At 38.4% G+C, this 19451-nt stretch overlaps 2 protein-coding genes across 2 annotated transcripts; one reads left to right on the top strand and one right to left on the bottom strand.

Annotated features, from left to right (window-relative positions):
- Positions 1-4828: 4828 nt before the first annotated feature.
- LOC139711976 (serine/threonine-protein phosphatase PGAM5, mitochondrial-like) lies at positions 4829-10680 on the bottom strand. The gene is made up of 5 exons (XM_071623823.1): positions 10496-10680; positions 9599-9774; positions 8513-8730; positions 5887-6020; positions 4829-5542 (listed from the first exon to the last, which is right to left on the bottom strand). The coding sequence occupies exons 1-5, from the start codon at positions 10678-10680 to the stop codon at positions 5392-5394; spliced, it is 864 nt and encodes a 287-aa protein (XP_071479924.1). The 3' UTR covers positions 4829-5391.
- A 341-nt stretch (positions 10681-11021) lies between these two features.
- On the top strand, positions 11022-15861 carry LOC139711964 (protein HGH1 homolog). Its single transcript, XM_071623814.1, has 3 exons — positions 11022-11726; positions 14751-14941; positions 15631-15861. The coding sequence occupies exons 1-3, from the start codon at positions 11051-11053 to the stop codon at positions 15859-15861; spliced, it is 1098 nt and encodes a 365-aa protein (XP_071479915.1). The 5' UTR covers positions 11022-11050.
- The last annotated feature ends 3590 nt before the right edge of the window (positions 15862-19451 follow it).

Here is a 19451-nt window from a genome sequence, read left to right as displayed (position 1 = left end):
ATGAATATGTACATCTTTCCACGTCCCCAATTCACCATTAAGATGACAGCAGTAGAAAAAGGATTCATCACAAGAGGCGTAGATTCCTCCCATTGTAAATACTTTGTAGTATGTCATACTTTGAGGTCAGTGCATGCACAAAACTTAAAGGGGAAGGCTAGTAACTGATCAGTGGGAATCAGTGGAAATGCTGGGAGATGATTGTTCCAATCCTAATGGGATTCATTCAAGAGTTCATTGTATATCTATTGTTGTGTGAAAATGATTTGCTTCAGAACGGTCTCACATTCAAGTAATGTGCAGATTAATGCTCCGTCACTGACCAGGGACGCTAACCTGGAAGCATTAAACGGCACATTACTTGAATATGAGACCATTCTGAAGCAAATCATTTTCACACAACAATAGATATACAATGAACTCTTGAATGAATCCCATAAGGATTGGAACAATCATCTCCCAGCATTTCCACTGATTCCCACTGATCAGTTACTAGCCTTCCCCTTTAAGTCTCGGTTGCATGTGTGTATGATCTTGTATGCGCACTATAGTGGCCATGAATGAGTGAATACTGGATGACCACAACAGTTTACGGACATTGCTTGACAGTCAAGCGTTTGCACAGTGAGCATGAAAATTACAATGAGGGGAGTTCATTTAGAGCTGGGAGAGTAGTTTATTAAAACAAACAGTAAGGACTAAGCCCCAAGGTTGCAGATTACCCAGGAAGACTTCAGTTCAGAGAGTTTGTACTATGCATGTAGTGATGTTTTCAGCCCAAGCCATGAGAAGCCGACAGGACAGCCAGTAAAAAACCTATAGTGGTAGCATTTGCTTTCCAGATGCCATTGTGATATCAGGTGATGATGATGATGATGCGACATATTACCGTGCCATGTAGCAAGTGCCAGTCTGCTGGACACTGCCCTGGTCAAGGACCGGATGGAGATATGTCCAGCTTCTGTCTTACCTCCAACTGCTTTTCCACTTTGCAAACCCATTCTCTTCATGTACCTTGTGACATTGAAAACTAAATATTAACTGTTCACTGATATTTGTGAGATGTAGTAGAGGGGCAGTGGGCAGTTTAAATGTTGCTCCCTCCAAAAAGGTGCCAAAATGTAAGCATTTGTTTGAACACCTGCAAACACTGTGTCTGTACATTTACCTTGCCTTGCACTCATTCTGCAACATTGTCTGTGAAAGGATCAACTTTCATTCTGCCTACAAGGCATTGCAATTATTGTTATTTTGTTTGTTTGTTTGTTTGTTTGTTTTAATAGTTGTGTATGGATTCATTTTACTTGACCCCTATACAGAAAGCAGTTTAATGCTCATAAGCAAGAACCCACTTTGGTACAAAGGCGTTAAAGCTATTGTGAAGAACTTGTGGAAAACAGCCCTCTTACAACAAGGATATGTATGGTGAGGATGAAGGTACCTTTGGTGAATGAATGATGATTTATCTTCTGTCCATCATCATTCTTAATGTCAGAGGCAATACGCAGTAAGGGCGATGCTGGATATTTGTGAAATTTGATATTATACAACAGTGGTCATTGGTCAAATTAGCCGCCATGTATATCACAAATTTTTGGCTGTTGCTGCTGATCGCAGGTTGTATTAATACTAGAGTTTGGTGACCATAATGTAAAGCAGGGCTGCCAACACTGGAAACTAGTTGAGAGTGAGACTCCCATAGGCCAATGCTATAATTTAGGAGTCAAAATGAGTGAGATCAGTAGAAATGCACGCAAATGAAATGAAATTTTAGAGTGAGAAAGGACCAAAATGCGCGAGTCTCATGCTCAATGCGTGAGAGTTGGCAGCCCTGATGTAAAGTCTCAGGACGAATTAACCACAACATCATTTGTATCCATGGCATACAAGGGAAAGATCAGATCTTTTGGGGAAATATATTTACGCAAGGTTGACTGTATTTATATAAAGATAGACGTCAAAGATGTATAAACAGAATTATGTACTGTACATTTTGTGAGATTTAAGAATGCATGTATGTAAAGTCAATGGAAACATGCAAAATTTGTTTCATTAAAAATGTCTCGTCATCAGAAAGTAATCACAGAATCTTGCTGCTTTCTCTTGGAGTCTTCCAACAGTTCCTTTATACAAACCCAACATGTACTTTTAATAAAACTGTGACAATACATCTACAAGTGATTCAGATAACCCAATTTTGTCCATCTTTCAATCTTAACCATTGCTAAATTGCATTTTCACCCAACTTCTACAAAGTATCCAAAGATCATATTTGAATGAAAAGATGTTCTAAAAAGTGGCACACTGTAATTATTGCTTTATACATACGTGTATGTGTTCTTACTATACAGTATTTTGTGTGTTTATGGCTTGCAAGGGAGTGTATACAAATTAACGATCTACGCCATGGGGATTCTTAATTTATAAATCCAAAAATCACAAAAATCTGTCTTTTATATTGTTGGTACCAGGTACATTAACTATTTCATGATTGCCATTTTTCTTTTTTCTTTTCTTTTTTTTTTTGGGGGGGGGGGATTGGGAAGGTTTTCAGGTAAGTTACACTGACAGATCGTAAATTAAAATACAGAGCAATGGTGATCAACATACACATTTTGTCTTCATTACTACAGTACCACATTTCTACAGATTGTTTCCACAATTGCAGTTACCACAGTACACAATGTGCAATGTATCAACTAATATGCCAACAGCTGTTCATATGTTCACAGATGTTCCCGTACAATTGGTAATCACGAAGTGTTCTACAAAATGGGGCGTAGAATCCACAAAACCCAAACGTAGCTGAACATCTGACAAAAGATTGAGTGATTCCACTTTCAGCAATTACAATGTCTACCTCCATACTCATTTCCACTTCATCTATAGGTGTGATAATCTTATCCAAGTACATTGTACTAAAGTTTGAGTAGTTTTCAGTGTAAATTGTAAGCAGGTCTGGGAGAGGGGGATTCCCCAACAAGAAGGCAATATGAGACTTGGAGACTGTTTTCATTCATTTATCTTTTATTTCATCCATCTATTCGAGGGAAAATTCCCACATACATACATGTATATTTAGTTTGTGGCTCTCTTTGTATGCCTGAGATACTCTGACAAGTCAATACATGTACAAGATGTCTACATGGTACGTGTGCAAAAGCATTTTCAGCTAACCCATGTATTCCAGACACATTGACATGAAATGGCCCATGAGATAATGCAGATGTTGTGCTTCAAGTTTTTGACACTATGTTCCCAGTATGCCCACTTACAGTCAGCATAAATTCAAATTAGATTTCACTTATATGACAATAACAAAAAAGAAACCAAAATCTGCATACATTTAATAATCATAATTTATGGAAATTATAACTAGAATTACAATTGGTCTGCAATCACTTTTTTTCCCCCTGGAGACTCGCCTGCAAAATTTTTTACATCAGTGTGAGCTAATTCCATAGAATGGAGAAATTTTGTGTCAAGCATAGTTTGTCACTTTTATATCCACACAAACTTGATCAAGAAATTGAAGGGGGTGCATTATGAGGGGAGAGCATTCTGCATGGGTGGTCTTTTAAACAATGCACCCTACACAGGTGGTTTGTGCATATTACCCAACAGTCATATTTGAATGTTATGTGCAAACTGGTGGTGGTAATGGGGGGGGGGGGGGAGGAGTGGCAATGCAAAGGCCTGAAAACAAATATCCATGGGGAGTCAATTACTAGTAGCACTTACATCTTACTCATTTTTAATGACCTTATGTTTCAAATAATCTTCTCAACAGTACAATCGGCAGCATAAGACAAAAGAAAAGTGCTTGGGGAGATATTGGCACATAAGGGAACTCTGGAATGTTACATTACAAACATACACACCTAGAATTTGTTAAGTGAGTATCAGAATTATGTTGTAATTACATTTTTTATTTTTTTTTTATTTTTTTATTTTTTATTTTTTTTTTGGGGGGGGGGGAGGTAGTGGAAGAAAGCTTCATTGTACTCGTTTATGACGACTTACATAAAGACTTTAGAATTGACCAACATGCAAAAGAGCATAATTTACCTAGGTCTGCTTAACTTAATACCAGTCTGAATTTACAGCACAAGATGTGTGCACGAAATGCAGCATACAAACAGAACACATGAGGTACGACTACTACTTGATTGATTGCAAAGTGAATGATTGTGCCTCAAGAGCATGACAAAGGTACCATGACCATATAGATGCCAGTGAAAATGGTTTCATAGCATAGAGTCAGGCTTCATCCCTTGCCAACAATAACACGGCTCATGACAGATAGAATGATAGAATGATAGATAGACTCTCTTTGTCAGCAGAAGTGTCATACAATTTATAGACTTAACCCTTAGCATCAAGACTTGATATCTCCCACACTCTGCTAAAAACGTTTCTCCACTCTATCCCATGGTTTGCATTGCAAACATGTTCTGCAGCCATACCGGTACTTTTCACAATTTCCATACAACTTACTTGCAGCATTATTGAATTCAAAAGGAGCTATCATGTGAAGTTTTCATCAGCTACAGTGCAAACCCATTATACACCTCAAGGGGGGAAAAAAATGAAGGGGAGAATGCATTTCTTTCATCAGCATCAATTTCTGACATTCTTTCCTCCTTAAAATTAGACTTGGGATCACAAAAGCTCAGAATGACTTAAATATAAGCGTTACAGAATTACCAGCATCTACTCGTTCAACTCATAAACACACATATTATAAATCTACGTAAGAAATACAGATGACGCTTAAGGCATTCAACAATCTTATACTGAATACTCCAGTCTAACCACTAGACTCGGACATAATTTCAGTTAAGTACTTTCTTGTTAAACATACAAAACCTAGGTTTGCAAGTCAAACATCTGAAGCCATGAATTGTTGTCATTATATAACACTAATAAAACAGATCCATAGCCAGTTGCTGCAACTCAAGAAAATAGAATCAAATCTACAAGAAAAGAAAAAAAATTTGCAAGAAAAAGGATAGAAGATAGAACACCAAAACTTGAATAAGTTGAAAATAATATCATGCCCAGGGAATACAGAAGCCTCTGCCTGGAAAGAGCATTCCAGTGGGAAAATAGACGAGTTTAAACAAATACATTTACTACTGTAACTGTATTTCACATGTTGTGCCGGACAGAAATGGTGTGGATTATCCTTCTCAAGCACGGTCCTGGACCAAAAACATGCAATTTCTAGTATATCACCAGATCCTGTCCTATATGTCTAGTATATACATACATCCACTTCAACAGACAGGCGATCAATCCTGAGGATTCGCTAAAATTGGCAGCTTTGACTTGCAGGGACTGTGCAGGCTTCATTGTTAAGACGGTGAGGTATGGTTGCCATGGAAACCCCTATGAGGATGTCACCTTGTCTGCGGGCATAAAGCCCACGTCACCAAGGAACTTGAGCGAGACACGCCCACTGGGTCGTAACGAGAGCCACGTAAGACTGCCATGGTTTAGACTAATTCTTAGCCAGGCCTCGGGTGGAAACTGCATGGCTCTGTCAAAGAAAAATAAAAACAAAGACAAATTTTTTTTTGGATAAAATACAAATCTAATTAAAATCAATATCAAGAGAAAACAGACACAAAGATAGATCCAAAACTTTTCATTCCAGTGACTTGCAAAAACATTCTGAAAAGGGGTAAAGGAAAATGTGTTTAGTTCCTTTACAATTTATGCATACTATCCCAAGGCCTGCATACTTAGCATCACAAATGACTAATAAGGTGACAAAACCTAAAAAATTGTACGTGGACAGGTGTCAGTGAATAAGGACATGTAAAGAGCTACAATCCCACACAGCTAATCTGAAAGACTTGGATATCTTGAGCCGCGACTCACCTGCAGACGAAGTATCTGATGACATTGGCGTGGCAGACGATGATCTCGTAGCTGTCTTTGACCTGCTCGGGGTCGGCACGGTGGAAGTACTTTCTGAAGGCCGCCTCGATGCGGGCCCCGTCCTCAAAGAACTGCTGAAGAGGGGCCAAGGCATGTCATCAAGAAGATGTACACGGGACCAGTGTTAGGAATGAAGGTGCACACGAGAAGAGAAAGGTGCAAAGAGTAAAGTCAGCACACATCTGCTGAAGGGTGTTAGAGACCAAAAATAGCAGCTATGGGCAGTAAAAATGATTCAGCCAGGATACTAGGGTACAGTGCACTCCTGTTATAACGAAATGCTCGGGACCGGTAGTTTTCTTTCGTTATTATGAAATTTCGTTATAACCGAACAAATACAATATAACGAAAACAAGCAAACCACGCATATATCATATAATGTTTGTTGAATACCCATCATACACTTAAAAGAGAACATAAAGTTTTTTTTTTGTATTTTCAGACCCGTATAGAAAATGACAATTCGCTATGCCAACTGTTTGTTTTTTTAACAAAAGTTTGTTACTTCGAAGGCTCCTTATTCCGAAGTTTTGCCATTCCCGGGATTCCGAAGGTTTGTTCATTTGAAGCTACGCTTTTCCGAGGATTCGTTATTCCGAAAGTTCATAATTTAGATATTAATATATTGTTCTTTTTCTGAAGGTTCATTGCTCGGAAAATGAAATGATGTTCATCATTCGAAGGTTTGTAAATCATAAAATAAGAAAAGTTCACTTTTCCGAAGGTTCGTTGTTCCGAAGGTTTTTCGATCCAAACATGAAAATAAAAGGTCCGTTATTTATCACAAAAATGAGAAAGGTTAGTTATTTCGAAGTTTTGGTTATCCTTTAATGATGGTTATAAGGTTTGAAATTCCTAAGTTTTGTTAGTGGAGTCACCTTTTTCACTTTTGGATTAGCGAAATCTTTTTTAATGTTCCGATTAATGAACGTTTGAAATTCCTATATCACTCGGATTAACGAACCGTCGTAATAAGAACCCTATTTCATTGTCGGATTAACGAACCTTATGAACAACGAACCTTTGGTATAACGTCAACATGTTCGTAATAACAAAACCATATTTCATTTCCGAACTAACGGACATTGAGGTGTATCAGAACTGGTTTTGTTGTTGTTGTTGTTGTTTTTTGTTTTTGTAATAAGAGCCTTCGGAACAATAAAACGAACCTAATTCAATTTCAGATTATTGTATTACAATAACGCAAGTTACGGAGCGACCACACAGCACAGATTTAATTGAATCGTTCGTCTATAGACGCTGGAAATGCTTGTTCCGCTCAGCATTTACGAAAGCGATCCCAATTTCGTTATAACAGAGCGCATTTCTTTTGTTTTTCTTTGTCGGTGGTGCTCGGAAAAGACTTTGTTATATCAAAAATTTCGCTAGACTTATGTGGCAATAATTTTGGGACCAGAATTTTACTTCGTTATAATGAAATTTTGTTATAACCATGTTCGTTATAACGGGAGTGCACTGTATTTGTCTGTTCTAAGAAAAGCGGAAACTTGCCACCTAGGATGAGTATGGTGCTTGGTGGTCCCATTGCTTCACTGGACAAGCAGGAAAACTAACTTTGCAGGCATTTCTCTGCAGTTTTTAAGATTAGTAAATTTTGTGTGTTGGGTTGCAGAGTGAGTGAGTGAGTGTGTGTGCGTGTGTGTGTGTGTGTGTATGTGTGTGTGTGTGTGTGTGTGTGTGTATGAATGTGACAGTGTGTCTGCATTTGATGATTAATAAAGCCAGCAACCCATAAATAAAGAGCATAGTAAAGACTGGTTTCTGAAAGTCCCGGTTGATATTCATAGAGAAGAGGAAGGGAGGATAGCTAGCTAGCTGTAGTGGAGGAATGCCACAATCATGGAAGGTGGCCTTCATTCACAAAATATCAAGGAAGTGTGGAGAAGAAGTAATGATACATGTATACTGAATAATCAAATAAGGATTCACAACATTATTTCAAGCTCATAGCTAATCCGATCAACTTCGGTCACTACACTCACTGATCTCAAGTTAGGTGGAGGAGGTCTTTGGTATTCAGAAAACATCAAGAAGGTACCATAAAAATTTTAAAATGTTTTTAAGCCCGTAAAAATAGACTTTCATTACTTCATTCATTCAAATTTGATGCAATGTGTCAAACAGAATTTGTTTTTCTGAAACTGAGATTGCTAAAAACATATGAATGCACTCTACAATACACCTAAAATCATAATCATTGATGGTGTACAAAATTCTGCATTTATAATTGCAGGGGGAAAAAAACACATCAAATTTCAATTTTGTTTCTATCCTATCAACTCTACCTACATGAAAAGGGGCTGTGAAATAGTGGCTCTATGAAAATAGATACAAAAAAAAAGAATGATTGATAATGTTAAAACTCCCCATTGAAATAAAACAGAGAGGCAATAATTACAATTCAAGAGAATTGCAAGCTCTGAGGAAAACACTTGCGTCTGAATATCTAAATGAAACTTGCGACTACAAAAAATAGTCCAACACTTTAAACAAGAATACAGGTATGTTTCTAACAGGTGGCCAAAAGGCAGTGACAGTACATTACCCTGACTTCAGGCTTCCAGTGACCCACAGGAGGCTCAGGTGGGATGGGGGCACCCTCCCTGAGCAGGTCACACTCCATGCGGGGGATCTCTGGTGGTAACTGGGCCTGGATGAGGTCGGCCGTCTCCTTGGCCCGGGCCATGGTGGAGCTGACCAATACGGTGTAGGGGTGGCCCAGTTCCTTCAGCCTCTTTCCCGTCAGCTCGGCCTGCTCCCGGCCTTGAGATATCATTGAAGAAGGGAATGGGTGTAGAATTGGGCATTGTAGCTATACAAAGCATATACAGAGCATAATCTTCTCTTATTTTTATCCAGCTCTGTCTTTCTGTGACTATCACTGCCATCAAGAACTACTGAAGTATGATACAACAACAAATCGTTAGCACAACCATTATTCTATACATGCTTCTGAGGAGTGAATATAATATTGTTGCCAGGTAATTGTTTTAGTTTTGCTACCATGCAACCCAGAACTTAAAATGGTAAAGCATGGTGTTGACTGCAGAACAATTAAAATATGACATCCGTTCAAAGGAAAGTGTGAAACTTCATAGAATCACTCCTTGAAGCTAAGACAGAAGAATGACTGTTAAGTCAAATCAAGGCATGCTAATATTTACAGCAATTGAATGGTTTACAGTTCATGATCATCTCTCACTCAGTGATACAGGGCTTACCACATTCAAACATCAAAATCAATAAGGTTCCAAAGTGCCCCATGGAGATACATGTACTTGGGTGTCGCATAGACATGCATTTCAGCAAGCAACAGTAAAGGATTTCCAAGTTATCAGGGATGTTTTTAAATTCTTTGTTCAGGATGTGAGGAAGCAGCTACTTTTAAGGAAGCATCCTGTAGATTCTGGGAGACTTGGCATTTCTGAATCATGTAAAATGTATTGTTTTGAAGAAAATTTGACTGGCATGTATAAACAGATAGCATAATCTTCACAACTGAATTTGATGGATGTAGAAGAAGATCCCATATGAGGAAAGATGAAGAAAAAAGAATGAAGAAAAAGGAGAAGAGAAAGAAGAAGAGGGAGGAAAAGAATGAGAGAAGAATATGAAGAAGAAGCTGACAAACCTAAGGCAGTAAGTATCCGAGCTTCATCTGTGGCACCCTGCAAGTTGTATTGTCCGTGTCTGATGAGAATCAAGTGTCTTGTTGCTGTAGCCTTCACACCTTCTAGCTTGCTCTCCTGGCTGCCCTTGGAATCTACCTCGGTCCTTGATGGTTGCGTCAAACTCTCCGGCTCCCTCCTGAATGTAGGTCAACAAGTGAAAGAAAAGCAAAGGAAAAGAGAGGGGAAAAAAAAATAAGGAAAGAGATTTAGAGATTAAAAAAATAAAAGGGAGAAAATGAAACATGTTCTCAAATCCTTGCTGATTACTGATGTAATTTCATCAAGAAAAGATCAAACAATACACATAATATACAGTCAGGGCTCAGTCAATATCGTGTCCACCTGCCTCCAGTAGATCCAAAGGACCCGGGTTTGATTCCCCAAGTCTAAATGAGCAACGTTGTGTGTTATCATACCATTCCTTCTAGCATCAAATAATTAGGAAAAACAATCTGTCTAAAAGTTAGCCTGTCCAGACAAAAGTGCTTGATCGCGACACCTGTTTTGTGTACAGCAACATGCAGGGTCAGGGCTTTTTGTGTAGTAATGCAAAAGTGTGCTTTTATCGAGTGTTTATGCTTTAAAATGTGAAATTGTGTTTTGGAAAGTGTGTACTTTAAGTGAAATGATTAGACATTAGATGTAATGTTAGCTATACCTCTTCTCTTGAGTTTTGTCCTGCCTTAGAAGTTTCCTAGTTTAGATGAAATCTTGCACAACTCCGTCATACCTTTAGTATTGTTATTGCCGAAATAAAAAAATACATCATTAAATGCTAAAATATTTTGACCACTCTGGTTTGACATTTTGATGCTCATAGTCATATCATCACCTCTGCTCCCTGCTCATGATCTTACCTATCCCAGTTGGCGTCCCATTTGACACTAGGCGAATGATTAGTCGTCCAAGCAGCCAGAACTGCAGGGAGGAATCCATTCTTATTCTCGTGCGAGTAGCAGACGGCTACAGCTCCGGCAGTGGCGCTACTCGTAACGCCAATAACTACTTTCAGAAGTCGGTAGCTTTGTTGAAAAGAAGGCATTATTATTTGGCAACTTATTCTGAGTGTTATCACAACAATATAACAGTGCCTACTTTCAACTTGAGAATGTGTTTTTTCCGGGCACTCGCCAACGCGAATAACGTTTCAACAAACCGGAAGCTCAGTGCGCGCGGAGACACGAATAGACTTGCTAAGAGACACTTCAAGAAATACAAAATGTTTGTGCTTGGTAAATTCAAGCAAAGGGAAATTACGGGTTAATACAAAACAAAGAAACGACTGGATTTAGATATATGGCTTCTCATCTCACTGTCCCACATGTGTCGCAATTGCGAATCGTGTACTCGTATCTCGGTCGTTGAAATCATACTTACATTTTCCATTTTGGTATCTTTGACAATAGTTGAGCATGGTAGATGCATCTGTGATTGAAGAGTTACTTCCATTTTTATCACCGGCGACAAGGCAAGACGTCAGAAATACGGCGCTCCAGCACGTCGTCGGTACAACTGCGACTCGGGATGGACGTGAAGCGCTCGGCACCCACATTGTTCCTTGCGCCGAAGCTCTCGGGGAGCTCATCCGTGCTAGTGGCAGTGAAGGGATAGGCGACCCTCACGTGAAACAGTGCTATCACGCGCTAGTCAACCTGACGTCTGAGGACACTTTCGCGGAGAAGCTCGCCAGGGATCTCACTTTCATTCCTTATCTCTTGCAGACTGTCGTTGATCCTTCAAGTCAATACGCTCAGCCGGCATGCATGATACTCAGCAACCTAACTCGAACCTTGACCGGATCGAAAAGAGTTTTGTCAATTTTGGAAAGTGAGAACGAGTCACAACAGGTGGGGATGAATAAACTCATAGAAGCATTCTGCTTGCAAGGATACAACAAGAAAAATTCGTGTCTCGATTTTGTAGGTCCCCTACTAGCAAACTTAACACAACTCAGTGAAGCCAGGACATTTGTATTGGATCGGAACCGCTGCACTGTTCAGAGACTGCTGCCATACACTCAGTACATCAAATCCGAGGTCAGACGGAGAGGCGTGGTGACTGCTCTGAAAAATTGCTGCTTTGATATTGGTATGGCACAGTACAGTGCACTCCCGTTACAACGAACACGGTTATAACGAAATTTCGTCATAACGAAGTAAATCTTCTGGTCCCAAAATTATCACCATTAAAGTCTATGGTACAAAATTCGCTTATAACGAACACGGTTATACTACCATATAGTGAAATTTCCGTTATAACGAAGTCTTTTCCGAGCACCACAGACAAAGAAAAACAAAAGAAATGTGCTCCGTTATAACGAAATGCGAATTGCTTTCGAAAATACGTAGCGGAACAAGCATATCATATAGCATCTCTGCATGGGTTAACGCTTCACACCACTGTGTGTTCGCTCCTTGTGTCACGCACAGTTTCTGAGAGGAACTTTCGTTTATTATTGTAATACAGTTATCCCATCACATTTCACATAGCTTTCCAGTGTATGATGAGTATTCAGCAAACATAAATTATGATATTATGCATGTGGCTTCCTTGTTTTCGTTATATATTGTATTTGTTCGGTTATAACAAAATTTCGTTATAACGAAAGAAAACTGCCGGTCCCGAGCATTTCGTTATAACGGGAGTGCACTGTAATTGAACAGTTTTTTTCATGTGTTCTCTTGAGATTCCTGTGATTTTTTGAATACCTGTAATGGTTTAATATAACATTGATTGAGTCGTGTTTAAAATGTTTGATTATCATCATTAATTGCCTCTTATTTGCACTGTCAAATAGTTGACATAGAAAACTAATTGTCAGTTATTGTGTCTAGGGTAAGTCCAAGATAATGCGCACGTTACGTATGGGACATTCAGAGACTTTTATGACCTGAAAAATAGTGTTAATGGCCTTTGATCATATTGAACTTCATCATGGTGATTGATATCTAGAAGAAGTATAATCATGTAAAAAATTGAGAAAAATGACTTTGACAATTATATTCTAGAAGAGAAAATATGTGCCGTTACGTATGGGACCAGAAAAATTTTGTTTTTTTGAACATTTTTTTCAACCTCAAAACTCTCTGAAAGTATTTCATTCTACAACTTGTAACTCACTGTGATGAAAGTCACAACACTCAAGATTATCACAGGTAAGTTTCATGTCATTAGGCAAAAAGCTCTAATTACAGGTTCTAATTAAAGACAGACATGACGTGTTACGTATGGGACAGTTACGTATGGGACAGTTTGTCCCCCATTCATTTAGTGTGTGAAAACCATGTTTATGGGTATTTTGCATAATTATTGAAGTAAAATCAGTTGAAACTACTCAAATACTGATCCAGATTGTCAAGGAAACAATATTCCCCAAATATTCACCATCATAATCATATTCAATCATATTTTTATATTTTTATGACCAACCTGGGTATGCATGCCCTTTGTCCCCCATTCGTTTAGTGTGTGGAGAACCATGTTTATGGGTATTTTGCAAAATAATTTTGCAAAATATCCATTTAAACAAATTTTTGCATAATTATTGAGGTGGAATCAGTTGAAATTACTCAAATACTGATCCAGATTGACAAGGGAACAATATTCCCCAAATATTTACCATCATAATCACATTCAATCATATTCTATATTTTAATAATTTTGCAAAATATCCATTTAAACAAATTTTTGCATAATTATTGAGGTGGAATCAGTTGAAATTACTCAAATACTGATCCAGATTGACAAGGGAACAATATTCCCCAAATATTTACCATCATAATCACATTCAATCATATTCTATATTTTCTATGACCAACCTGAGTATGTATGCCCTATTTTTATCAGGATAGTTACTACTGAAAAATTGAATAGTTTAAAGTGTTTACTTCCATTGATGAAGGGCAGTTTGCCATTTAGTTTCAGTAAAAAACAACTTGACACAAGAAATATTAAGTTTAATAAATAAGCAATACCTGCTGCGTGGAACCCCAGTGATCGAGTAGATATATGATGTCTGTCTAGCAGTTGGGTCATTGATTCGAGTCACAACTCAGTATGTATACCCATGAATTTTGTTGTGGCTACTACTGAAAACTGAATAAGGACAATTTGTGTATCACTTGCAATAAACCAAAAAAAAAATCATTTTACTTTTTTTTCCTTCTATATATATACTATCACAGCCATTTCAAATTGGATCTCCATCACATAAACTTTGAATTCCTCTAGTCTTAGGATTTTATGCTCTTAAGTATTTCGTATAATTGGTTTCCAATCATCTCTTTAAATGTTGAAAACTGAATCCCCATTTCTACAAAAAACTATACTATCCCTTTAATGCTGATTTTTCATTGTGTAATAATTTTGCCATTTTCCCCTCCCCTTTCTGAAAATTGTTCAGTCAAGTTCATGTATTGTTTCAAGTGTCTATAACTCCAAAAGTAGCTACAATGTTGGGATGCTTTCTTCAGGATGATTGACCATTTGTGTACTGAGGGACCTTCCCAGCTAGCTACATGCATTCACATGCAATATGTATGAGGATGTCCCATACGTAACGCATTTGTCCCATACGTAACATTATTTCAATGCCTAATAAAAAGTATTTCTTTTACTTTTTTTTCTTTTTTCTCTGGTATTTAATTTCTCTAAACAATAAATTAGAACTTTCCAAAAGGGCATTAAAATAACCTTAGCAATTTCAGAAAAAACCTAAAAAAATGACCTCATTTTGTTACGTATGGGACATCTCATGATAGGACACGAGCTAATTTGCATAATCATTTGCATAATCCCTAAATTTTCATACCAAGTTAAACTATGTGATGAACTTCTTATGTCCACATATTAATCAATTACTATTTGCTTTCCTTCAAATTAATATGAATTTTTATAAATGTCCCATACGTAACGCTGTGTTTCACATTTATGCAAATGAAGCCCTTGAAATTTGCATAAATTTACATAATATCATTTTTTCCTTCACGGAAATCAAAACTTCAACTCATAAGCTTTAAAATGATACCAAACATGTCAATATTGAGCAAAGATGAAATTTTGCCTTCTGAGGGGACCTTATCTTGGACTTGCCCTCTAATGTATTTTCTGCAGCATCTCATGAATGGTTGCTAGGAGACCAGGTGGACATCCTACCACATCTTCTCCTCCCACTGGCTGGGCCAGAGGAACTCAGTGAAGAGGACATGGAAGGGATGCCCGATGACCTCCAGTATCTCGAGGAGGACAAACAGAGGGAGGAGGATCCTGAGATCAGGATCATGCTCCTAGAAGCTGTGTATCAGGTAATCTAAGTCGATCATGTGATATGCTAGATCTGTGATCCATGTGCCTCTCGATTTTCTCCAAAAACAGGTTTATTGTAGCTGAGGCTTGCTAAAATGTCATATCATGCTGGTTTGCATGTTGACCATTTGCCTAGGTAAGAAACTTTTGGCCTAGACAACTTGAATGGGATTTGAGAACTCAATCAAAAGGGATAGATTTGATGCCCTGCATTGAAGATTTATTCCTATGTGTTGGACAAATCTAATGAAGTTGTGGGGCATTGCAGCAAACCTTAGAATTATGTTATTATAATTATGTTTCAATATATTCATTTATTAAAGTAAATAAAACTGAATTGATTAACCAAAAAAAGAAAAAGAAATACTCTCTGGCATTTCTTTATTCCCTTTGAATGTCATTTATATTTGATATTTCCATCCTGGCACTTACTCATGGTAATTACCAGTCCATAACTATGTGCCTGTGAGTAAATAACCACATCTATGTGTACTATGTGTACGTGTGTAATCAAACAGATTTCACATGGACGCAAAGTAAACACATGCATGCATATCTACCTCTGTCAGTTCCATCAGCCTGCCTATATCTGGCTAGATGTCAATGTATAGCCTATTAATATAATATTTATTTTGGTCTTTGTCAATTTGCAAATATCTAATGAAACTCCTGTCTTTTTTCACAACAGTTATGTGCAACGGCTGTCGGTCGGCAGATAGTGAAAGAAAAGAGGACCTATGTGATCTTCCGTGAATTCATGAAGTGGGAGAAGGACCCCAAAGTCGAGGCCCTTTGCCGCAAGGTGATTGACGTACTGATCATGGACGACCCAGAGCCGGGGATGGAGAACCTGAATGAGGTCGAGATACCAGAAAACGTCAAAGTTCAGCTTGAAGAAGGAGATCAAGAGGAGGACTGAGTGAATAAGACAGGGTTTTGAGCAGGGGCTGTGGAACATTCTTTTAGTGGGGGGGGGGGGGGGGGGAGCTTGACCCCTTGGCACATTCTCCACTCACAGCATCCTTTCCGAGCTCTGTCACCTCTCTTTAAGTCTTCCGGCCTCATAAGTTTCTGTCGCAACAGCCCCAGCCTGATGTAAGCAGCCATCATAGGAGAAACTCATGAGAGTCTCGTCTATATACACCCACTGACCTTACCATGAGAAACTTGATTTGTTATTTTTTTTTTTCTTGTAACACTTTCACATCTTTTTAGCCGAGGGTGATGTGTTTGGGTGTTTTGAATTGTACATGTAGAATGTTTGACATTGTCACAGCATCACCATAAAGCCCATAGCTAGCACTATGCAGCTGTGTCTTGTGTCTGATGCAATGTACTTGCATTGCTACTTGCTTTGGTACACTGGGCTATATTCCCATGACCATTGCAAATTATGGTTTTGTCAGTTTGTAGCATTGTTGTAAATCTAACAGATTTATATTTATCCAGTGTCAAAAATATCATTGCAACATTGTTTAGTAAACTCAACCTTCTGCTCGACACTACCCCAAGAGCTCAGTTATGTTGCTGTGGCCTACCATTGTATTTCTCTAATTCCATCTTTAAAAGTGCTTCAATGCTCAATACAGTTTCAATTGTCTTGTCCATTGTGTGGGGTTATGCACGAAACAGACCTTTACAAATCTCTGATCTCACCACTGCATCCCTGAAGTGCCCTCTTGCCAACCCGTCGACGGTCGTGCCCAGCCTCATCAAAATCTTGGTAGGCAAGTTGAATTGAATTGAATTGAATTGACTTGAATTGAATTAAAAAGTGCCGTCAATTCCTGCATACTCTGCCTCAGTTTCTGCAAAGCCTCCTTGGCCTCCTTCATCTTGTCCATAGCTCAGCCAAGATTATCTCTGTTTTGTGGGCAGTTCCAACCGTTGCTTCAGCCCACTGATGAGCTGGGGACAAGTCAGCTTTCTTCCCGTTTGTTTTACACATACCAATACTCCCCTGGCAGTTAAATATTTAAGGGCCTCATCATTGGACCATGGGTTCATGCCTGCACGTGCCTCAGAGTTAGTCAAGTAGTCGAGAATACAATAGGTCCTCTGCCATCATAGCAATGTAGTGTCATCTGCAATGTTTCTTTGCTTCTGTCACAGAGCTTGAACTGCTGTTTATCCCATAGGTCCTAACTGCACCACTGTGTACAGTACTAATTTTTAGAGTCTTCTGTCGCAACCAAGTCGAACTCTATTATTAGGTGATCCGAGTATCCTCTCGGATCACCTTCTGTATCTGTACGGATTCTTTGTTGGTGGTTCTTCTTCTTCTTCTTCTTTCTTTATTTCTGGACAAAATTTGTGTATCGATTAGCTCAGAAAGTGTTCTTCCTATCAATTTCAAACTTATACCATATATGTATCACGTCCCAAAGACGACGGGTCTAATAAAATCATAGTGATCAGTCGACCGGGACGTCACTATGACGTCATTATATGAAAACACATTCTCAATCATATCTCATCAATGGAATGGACTTTTTCAATGAAATTTACGTCACATATATTTCAAGTTATGCGCATTCTACTCATATTCTCAAAATTTACATTTTCTCTTAAAACGCGCGCGTACGCGCGCGTTGAAATATTTGTATGCTCAAATCGAGCTCAAATTTTTTTTGCACACGTTTCAGACCATTTGGAGCATTTTTTGAAAAATTGAAAAAATCGGACGGACGCGTACACGCGCACACATATATGCATGCACAGCACATATGCAACTGAAATTTCCCGTTTTTTAACGTTTATCGGATGCCTGAAATGTCAAGGAATATTTCTACCAAGTTTCAAGTCAATCCGACTCAATATGACGTCATACGGGCCCGTCAAAGTTGAAATTCCGCGCGCGCGTCAATGGCGATATACAGTGCAACAATGCCAAAAAACCGCCAATTTTAAATCCGATATTACTCATCAGGATGGACGGTGACCCCCCATTTTTTTTACATATTCTGAAAGCTGATGAGTTGTACATGTCATTTCATGGGTTGGCGATGCTGGAAAAATGATTAAAAGATATCAAATTTCTTAATAAAACGAGACATGAAAACTCGTCACATTGAGGACGAGTTAGGTGATACGCTTGTGGTCATGAGATGACAGTCATCTGTGATCGACAAAGAAAAGAATGTGATATAGGCACCTTGAAGTTATATTGAGCGTGCATGCGAAACCGTATCTGTAACCACTCGACCACGGGTCATCCACGGAAATGGTAAGACAAAAAAACAACAACAATGTATAGATATAACGGGGGGAAAGTCAATGCCCACTCAACTAACGTGGCCGTGTGAACATCTATTGCATTGCTAGACGGAAAAGCGGCCTTGTAACGACTGAGGTCGCTATGCCATTTCTGGCAACTTGGGAAAAATACGTCCCGCAGACATAAAACCTATAATCGGCTGGTTTTGATACCTTGCCTTTAATCACAATTTTCAGTGTAATGACGTCATCAAATTACAAAACAATGACATGGTCTTGAAAGAAAATTGTTCAAAGTACAACACCTCAGTCGTCGTCATTACATACTATGATCGGTTTGACAAAGTCAACCTGCAAAATGTTGCTGCAGTCGAAGCAATGTGGTCTCCAACACACAAAAAAGAGGGATATGGCGTGTGTGTGTGTCTGTGTGTGTGTATAGGTGCGTTTATATACGAACGTGATTTCTACATGGACGAATATGTAATACAAAATTGAAGAAAAAAAAACAGTAAAGTAGCTAATTATTTTGTTTCGTGATCTTGTGGGGTTCGAACCCGCAACCTCACGTCTCTGAGACGTCGCCTTTAACCACTCGGCGACACGTCTCGACGGGAAAATATGGGGAACGTTATGGACTTGAAAGACAGTTGTTCAATATATAACACATTCATCGTACGTTGTCAGTTTGCTATTGACATGACGATCTATCATTTGAATATGAGGCAGGCATTAGTACCTGTATGAAATTATTATAGGCATGGTTATCAAATTGCCCTAAAATATCCTTATAATTGCCTTATTTTTACACACAGTTACGCTATCCCTTTAAACTCGTCACAGTTTAATCAGAATCATTAACATCATACATTAGTACCATATTCAGTTCCATAGCTGATCACGTTTGCTAATCAATTAAGAGTAATTGTCTAGCATGTGTCATATGGCCAACCTGTATACACACGTATATACACACACACAATGCTAAATGTATGTATCAAACATCTGTAACACAGCTTTGAACTAACTATAGGAATTATCGCTGCACTTATCATCCATACTTTTTATCACTATCTGAAACTCCACAAAAACCACTAATTGACAAATAATCATCAATACAGAAGACTGAATACCTTTTTTACAATGTATAGCTTGTTACATGTATAAATCAGCACAAAGTAACCACGACTACATTGTGTTACTGAATTAATATGAACAAATTTCATGTTGTGACAGTATACTATATCAGTTTGAAAAGCCCAACCTGCAAAACTATAATTTTGCAGCAGTCGA

This window comes from Diadema antillarum, unplaced genomic scaffold (assembly GCF_040938485.1).
Source record: "Diadema antillarum isolate AM-2024a unplaced genomic scaffold, OU_Dant_1.0 scf00000040, whole genome shotgun sequence".
NCBI classification, from domain to species: domain Eukaryota; kingdom Metazoa; phylum Echinodermata; class Echinoidea; order Diadematoida; family Diadematidae; genus Diadema; species Diadema antillarum.
This window is presented reverse-complemented; position numbering and strand designations above follow the sequence as displayed.

Excerpts from the sequence above, each read along its gene's own strand:
- LOC139711964 (XM_071623814.1), top strand. The coding sequence starts at position 11,051 with ATGGTAGATGCATCTGTGATTGAAGAGTTACTTCCATTTTTATCACCG. Across the intron at positions 11,727-14,750 it reads AAATTGCTGCTTTGATATTG|CATCTCATGAATGGTTGCTA; the intron begins GTATGGCACAGT and ends TATTTTCTGCAG. Across the intron at positions 14,942-15,630 it reads TCCTAGAAGCTGTGTATCAG|TTATGTGCAACGGCTGTCGG; the intron begins GTAATCTAAGTC and ends TTTTCACAACAG.
- LOC139711976 (XM_071623823.1), bottom strand. The coding sequence starts at position 10,680 with ATGCCTTCTTTTCAACAAAGCTACCGACTTCTGAAAGTAGTTATTGGC. Across the intron at positions 9,775-10,495 it reads TGGGACGCCAACTGGGATAG|GAGGGAGCCGGAGAGTTTGA; the intron begins GTAAGATCATGA and ends ACCTACATTCAG. Across the intron at positions 5,543-5,886 it reads ATCAGATACTTCGTCTGCAG|AGCCATGCAGTTTCCACCCG; the intron begins GTGAGTCGCGGC and ends TTTCTTTGACAG.